This window comes from Sebastes fasciatus, chromosome 2 (genome assembly GCF_043250625.1).
Source record: "Sebastes fasciatus isolate fSebFas1 chromosome 2, fSebFas1.pri, whole genome shotgun sequence".
Classification (NCBI taxonomy): domain Eukaryota; kingdom Metazoa; phylum Chordata; class Actinopteri; order Perciformes; family Sebastidae; genus Sebastes; species Sebastes fasciatus.
This window is the reverse complement of record NC_133796.1, coordinates 1,180,322-1,187,821: the sequence shown is the minus strand read 5'-3', so window position 1 is coordinate 1,187,821 and position 7,500 is coordinate 1,180,322. Positions and strand designations below refer to the sequence as shown.

Here is a 7,500-nt window from a genome sequence, read left to right as displayed (position 1 = left end):
TTCTGTTTAAACTCTTTTAAAGATGTTTTTTGTTTTGATTTTTAACATCGCTATGCAACAATACATTTATTAATATTCATAGCTTTTGATCAGATAATCAGATGTATTGATTATTATATTGATACGGAGCTGCATGAAGGAACATTTATGAGAAAACAAGTTTCACTTCAATCTCAGATTTGTTTTTCTTTTCACAGCGAGTCATAAAAACATGATTTCTTTATTAAACATTTTATATTTGTGAGTTTGATTATTCCTGATTGATCGAGTCGATCGGAGGACGTCGATTAACAGAAGAAATATTGATTAACATGAGAACGAGAACAGATGAAGGCTCCGATCAGGAACCGGATGTTTAAATCAATAAATCAATAACTAAATCAATAAAGTGACGACTCGGTGTGAAAACGTTTCAGTTGGAGAAAATAAAAGAAGCTTTTATTGTGAAATGTTTCTAATGTTGGAACCACTGCAGTGACCTTTGACCTCTGTACATCCACTTCCTGCTCTGTGATGTCATCGCTGTGTCAGCTGATTGTAAAATAAACAACTTTTTCTATCAGCTGTTGGTCTGATCGATCAATCGGTTCATTGATGAGCTGATCGACAGGAAATTAATCAATTACCTTCCTTCCTCTCCTTTCCTCTTTCACACCCTTCCCGCCTCCTTTCCTTCACTACCTCCTTCTTTCCTTCTCTGGTCTCATGAGAAAACTTTTTTAAATTTAATTAATTATTTTCTGTTTTTTTTTAAATAATTATTCTCAGTTTTCAGTCACAGTTTGGTTATATTATATTATATTATGTTAAGTTATATTATGTTATTATATTATATTATATTATGTTATGTTGTTATATTATATTATATTATGTTGTTATATTATTATATTATGTTATATTATATTGTTATATTATATTATATTATGTTATATTATTATATTATATTATGTTATGTTGTTATATTATTATATTATATTATATTATGTTATATTATTATATTATATTATGTTATATATTATTATATTGTTATATTATATTATATTATGCTGTTATATTATTATATTATGTTATATTATATTGTTATATTATGTTATATTATTATATTGTTATATTATATTATTATATTGTTATATTATTATATTATGTTATGTTATATTATTATATTATATTATGCTGTTATATTATTATGTTATATTATGTTATATTATTATATTATGTTATGTTATATTATATTATTATATTATATTATTATGTTATATTATGTTGTTATATTATTATATTATATTATGTTATGTTATATTATATTATGTTATACTATATTATATACATACAGGATGTAACCTCTGACCTCTGACCTCTGACCCGGGTCGGGTGTAACGTCTTAAAGGTCACCTATTATGCAAAATGCACTTTTCCATGTCTTTTAAACATCAATATCTGTCCCCAGTGTGTCTACAGGCCACCATAGTATCATAAAAGACCATCCTCTCTCTTTTTCTCCTCCTCCGTTTGTCCGGAAATGGGTGCAGAAAAAAAATTCGCTTTTTTCCTTGTATCCTGACGTCATTAGAGAAATGCAAGCCACGTGAGGGTTTCCTGGTCGAACCAGAGAGAACCTTCAGTAGCTGACCCCGCCCCACAGCGCGTCACTGTCTCTCCTCCTCAACCTAACTTGAGCAAAGTCTGCAAGAACCAGCAGAACAGGCTTCATGTACTCCCATCATCTAAATATAACATGTTCTTTCACAAAGGCTTTATGTAATTACACTGTTTAAACAGATGATATTTATATATTATATATATTTGATGTCATGCATGTAGCAGAGTACAGGTAGTAAATAGTGACTTGTAAGCAACACAACACATTTCTGTTTCACAGTCAAACTTTATTTGAGTAGACAGATGACAATATTAATTATTCACAGCATTTGTAATCATCTCACCTGTTAGTTAGTTATGATGACATGGTACAGGAGAAAGTCTTCAGCTCCGGTAAACTATGGTAAGCTAAGCTCCGGTGGTCTGTAGTCATGGTAACACAGAGACAGCTACTACTGTAACTAATATACCATTACTCTGATCTTCCATACATTTATCTTTTAGCAGAAATAATGAACTGACTACTGTTTCACATCTTCTATTTTCCACCCTGATGGTCGCTGTGTTTACACACCGTGTCATAGCGGTAGCATGTAGCTAACGGGTTAGCTCTGTATCTCCCATCTGCTTTCAGCTATCTGCTCCGGGTTAGCTTTGTATCTCCATGTAAACAGAGCCATCTGCCCACAGCTGTCTGCTCTCAGCTGTCTGCTCTCAGCTGTCTGCTCACAGCTGTCTGCTCACAGCTGTCTGCTCTCAGCTGTCTGCTCTCAGCTGTCTGCTCACAGCTGTCTGCTCACAGCTGTCTGCTCTCAGCTGTCTGCTCACAGCTGTCTGCTCTCAGCTGTCTGCTCACAGCTGTCTGCTCTCAGCTGTCTGCTCTCAGCTGTCTGCTCTCAGCTGTCTGCTCACAGCTGTCTGCTCTCAGCTGTCTGCTCACAGCTATCTGCTCTCAGCTATCTGCTCTCAGCTGTCTGCTCTCAGCTGTCTGCTCTCAGCTGTCTGCTCTCAGCTGTCTGCTCTCAGCTATCTGCTCTCAGCTGTCTGCTCTCAGCTATCTGCTCACAGCTGTCTGCTCTCAGCTGTCTGCTCTCAGCTGTCTGCTCTCAGCTGTCTGCTCTCAGCTGTCTGCTCACAGCTGTCTGCTCTCAGCTGTCTGCTCTCAGCTATCTGCTCTCAGCTGTCTGCTCTCAGCTATCTGCTCTCAGCTGTCTGCTCTCAGCTATCTGCTCACAGCTGTCTGCTCTCAGCTGTCTGCTCTCAGCTATCTGCTCTCAGCTGTCTGCTCTCAGCTATCTGCTCACAGCTGTCTGCTCTCAGCTGTCTGCTCTCAGCTGTCTGCTCTCAGCTATCTGCTCTCAGCTATCTGCTCACAGCTATCTGCTCTCAGCTGTCTGCTCTCAGCTGTCTGCTCTCAGCTATCTGCTCACAGCTATCTGCTCTCAGCTGTCTGCTCTCAGCTGTCTGCTCTCAGCTGTCTGCTCTCAGCTGTCTGCTCTCAGCTGTCTGCTCTCAGCTATCTGCTCTCAGCTGTCTGCTCTCAGCTATCTGCTCACAGCTGTCTGCTCTCAGCTGTCTGCTCTCAGCTATCTGCTCTCAGCTGTCTGCTCTCAGCTATCTGCTCACAGCTGTCTGCTCTCAGCTGTCTGCTCTCAGCTGTCTGCTCTCAGCTATCTGCTCTCAGCTATCTGCTCACAGCTATCTGCTCTCAGCTATCTGCTCACAGCTGTCTGCTCTCAGCTGTCTGCTCTCAGCTGTCTGCTCTCAGCTATCTGCTCTCAGCTATCTGCTCACAGCTATCTGCTCTCAGCTGTCTGCTCTCAGCTGTCTGCTCTCAGCTATCTGCTCACAGCTATCTGCTCTCAGCTGTCTGCTCTCCTCTGGGATGATTCTGTCGGTCATTTCTCACAGATGGATCTGTAAAGACAGACGTAAAACAGAGTGTGTGTTTACGGTTTACAGAGTTGATGCATGAGGTAAACACTGAGTTAACTAACAGAGATATAAACAGCATTATTTACCTGAGAGAAACCGTCAGGAAAACCTGGAATCTGGACCGCAGATGTTCATCATGTGTCGCCGATTTCTGATCAGATTCCTCCGGTAACGTGCGCTGGGTGAAGTTTCTGGTTTATAAACTTTAAAGTGGTTTATAAGCTCTATTCTAGCTGCTATCTCTCCCTGCTCTCAGGCCGCGAGGGGGGCGGGGAGGGTGACGCTGTTGTTGAGGACGTTTGATTGACAGAAAACGCTGACCAATCAGAGCAGAGTGGGAGGAGACAGAGGCTACAGACACAGAAATCAGCACTTTTGGAAATGGGCTGAAACAGAGGTTATAGAGACATGCTGGAATGCAGGATCTGATTGTTTTTTTGAAAAAAAACCCTTCAGAGACATGGTTTGGAGGTGTCTGAGACCTATAATAACTAGTTTAAATGGAGTATAATATGTGACCTTTAAACTGACTTCAGCTTCAATGGATGAAATGTTCATCAGGTAAAAGAGACTCACCTGAGCTGCAGCTGAAGTGAAGCTGTAGGACGATCAGCTGACCTCAGATCACCTGGTAGTTAATAAAGGTTCTGACTCACCGAGCCGACGGTCGGTCGACGGTTGTCCGTCTGGTCTTCTCCGTGTGTCCTCACCGTCGGCTCTCGTCTGACTGGGTCAGAGGTTTTTCAGCTGATTCAGGGGGTTGAATCAGAGTTGGAGCTCTGCTACTAGCTACTGGCACTACTAGCTACTGGCACTACTAGCTACTGGCGCTACTAGTTACTAGCTACTGGCGCTACTAGCTACTGGCGCTACTAGTTACTAGCTACTGGCACTACTCGCTACTGGCGCTACTAGCTACTGGCACTACTGGCACTACTAGCTACTGGCGCTACTAGCTACTGGCGCTACTAGTTACTAGCTACTGGCACTACTCGCTACTGGCACTACTAGCTACTAGCTACTGGCACTACTAGCTACCGGCACTTCTAGCTACTAGCTACTGGCACTTCTAGCTACTAGCTACTGGCACTACTAGCTACTGACACTACTAGCTACCGGCACTTCTAGCTACTAGCTACTGGCACTACTAGCTACTAGCTACTGGCACTTCTAGCTACTAGCTACTGGCACTTCTAGCTACTAGCTACTGGCACTACTAGCTACTAGCTACTGGCACTACTAGCTACTGGCACTACTAGCTACTGGCACTACTAGCTACTAGCACTACTAGCTACTGGCACTACTAGCTACTAGCTACTAGCACTACTAGCTACTAGCACTACTAGCTACTGGCACTACTAGCTACTAGCACTACTAGCTACTGGCACTACTAGCTACTAGCACTACTAGCTACTGGCACTTCTAGCTACTGGCACTTCTAGCTACTAGTTACTGGCACTACTAGCTACTGGCACTACTAGTTACTGGCACTACTAGCTACTAGCACTACTAGCTACTGGCACTACTAGCTACTAGCACTACTAGCTACTGGCACTACTAGCTACTAGCACTACTAGCTACTGGCACTACTAGCTACTGGCACTACTAGCTACTAGCACTACTAGCTACTGGCACTTCTAGCTACTAGCTACTGGCACTACTAGCTACTGGCACTACTAGCTACTAGCACTACTAGCTACTGGCACTTCTAGCTACTAGCTACTGGCACTACTAGCTACTAGCACTACTAGCTACTGACACTACTAGCTACCGGCACTTCTAGCTACTAGCTACTGGCACTACTAGCTACTAGCTACTGACACTACTAGCTACCGGCACTTCTAGCTACTAGCTACTGGCACTTCTAGCTACTAGCTACTGGCACTTCTAGCTACTAGCTACTGGCACTACTAGCTACTAGCACTACTAGCTACTGACACTACTAGCTACCGGCCGATAGCCGGTTGTTTGTGAACAGAGAGGTGAATCCATCACCACGGTAACAGCTGACAGCCCGTTGGTGGATTAGAAGATAATAAGTTAGTTTTAGCAGCAGTTAGCATCCGAGCTAACACTACAGGACACCATGGATCTCCAGAGACGGGTCAGTTTTAACAAACTCATGTTTATTATTCAAGTAAGAAAAAGTGACATTTATTTACACACATGTACAGTTAGTCCAGCTGATCCTGGACCAGCTCTGATCCTGGACCAGCTCTGATCCTGGACCAGCTCTGATCCTGGACCAGCTCCGTCCTCACAGACGGACTCTGGATCAGAGAACAACAACACCAACAGAGAGCAGCTACAGCAGATCAACTCTAACGGTTCATATTTACACATCAGACTCTACTGGACATAAATACAACTACATCTAATCTGAACCAAGTCTAACAGGAACAGTCCAACTGTCAGGACACTGAAGACGGCAGGACGCAGACCCACCTGCAGACAGACAGACAGAGAGAGAGACAGACAGACAGACAGAGAGAGAGACAGAGAGAGACAGACAGACAGACAGACAGAGAGAGAGACAGAGAGAGACAGACAGACAGACAGAGAGAGAGAGAGGTGGCTTTAATGACATTTATTCCCCGGCTACAGACCGTTGCTACGTCTAACTAGTATAAATTCACTCACAGTCGAGTCCATCAGGTCAGCTGATCACACGATGGTCGCCGGGCTAATAACTGGACCTGCTTTCTGAGGACAGACAGGTAGAGAGACAGACAGGTAGAGAGACAGACAGGTAGAGAGACAGGTAGAGAGACAGGTAGAGAGACAGACAGGTAGAGACAGGTAGAGAGACAGACAGGTAGAGAGACAGGTAGAGAGACAGACAGGTAGAGAGACAGGTAGAGAGACAGGTAGAGAGACAGGTAGAGAGACAGACAGGTAGAGACAGGTAGAGAGACAGACAGGTAGAGAGACAGGTAGAGACAGACAGGTAGAGACAGGTAGAGAGACAGACAGGTAGAGAGACAGGTAGAGAGACAGACAGGTAGAGACAGGTAGAGAGACAGACAGGTAGAGACAGGTAGAGAGACAGACAGGTAGAGAGACAGGTAGAGAGACAGGTAGAGAGACAGACAGGTAGAGAGACAGGTAGAGAGACAGGTAGAGAGACAGACAGGTAGAGACAGGTAGAGAGACAGACAGGTAGAGAGACAGGTAGAGACAGACAGGTAGAGACAGGTAGAGAGACAGACAGGTAGAGAGACAGGTAGAGAGACAGGTAGAGAGACAGACAGGTAGAGAGACAGGTAGAGAGACAGGTAGAGAGACAGACAGGTAGAGAGACAGGTAGAGAGACAGACTGTTACTATAAGCTCTGAACTGGACAGTTTAGTTTTCTCTGCTAACAGAAACTTTTCTTTCCGTCAATAAGTGATGAAGAGTTTAATGATGACATCATCATCATCATCATCAGACCTGAGGTCTGAACTACCTGCTGCGTTCACACCACAGCTAATCTTCACCTTTCTTTACTTTACTAGTTAAACTGCCGGTATCATCTCTGTCCATTCTAGAGAGGAGGAGCAGCTCGTCTCCATGGAAACCAACAACATGTCCTCCATCAACCATGGAGGAAATATTCTCTGTAGCTGCTTTGTTCATGTTGGTGAAGTCCCAGATATGTCAGAGAACCAAACGCCGTCGTGTCTGGGATCATAACGTCACCCGGCGGCGAGCTGTATTCACACACAGTGACATCACACTGACTGTATCTAGCAGCCACACGTCTCTACTGCGGTATGAACCCAACATAATAACAGATTTAATATCAATAAACTGATCAAAACGATGCTGAATAACTACATCGTGATGCTGATCGGTAAACAGTCTGAATTCATGCTTTGTCAGGTCCGTTACCATGACGACAAGCAGACGACTGTTAAAATGCTTGTTTTGTGAATGGAGTCTGGTTGGATCAGAGCCAGGCTATGAAGCTGCTGGATCCCGGTG

At 43.5% G+C, this 7,500-nt stretch overlaps 2 protein-coding genes across 3 annotated transcripts in view; one reads left to right on the top strand and one right to left on the bottom strand.

Annotated features, from left to right (window-relative positions):
* Positions 1-562, top strand: part of LOC141781323 (ras-related protein Rab-8B) — a 16,851-nt gene extending 16,289 nt beyond the window's left edge. The window contains exon 8 of the mRNA XM_074657006.1: positions 1-562. This exon is cut by the window's left edge and continues 2,499 nt beyond it. The gene's annotated coding sequence lies outside the window, so the exon portion shown is untranslated.
* A 5,077-nt stretch (positions 563-5,639) lies between these two features.
* Positions 5,640-7,500, bottom strand: part of plekhg4 (pleckstrin homology domain containing, family G (with RhoGef domain) member 4) — a 75,210-nt gene continuing 73,349 nt past the window's right edge. For both annotated transcript variants that reach the window (XR_012596822.1, XM_074656972.1), the window contains 2 exons: positions 6,175-6,237; positions 5,640-5,979 (listed from right to left, as the gene is read on the bottom strand). Coding sequence is in view for 1 of the 2 variants with exons in the window: in XM_074656972.1 (XP_074513073.1) it covers positions 6,199-6,237 (39 nt within the window). In the remaining variant the exon portion in view is untranslated. The remainder of the gene's footprint in view (positions 5,980-6,174; positions 6,238-7,500) is intronic.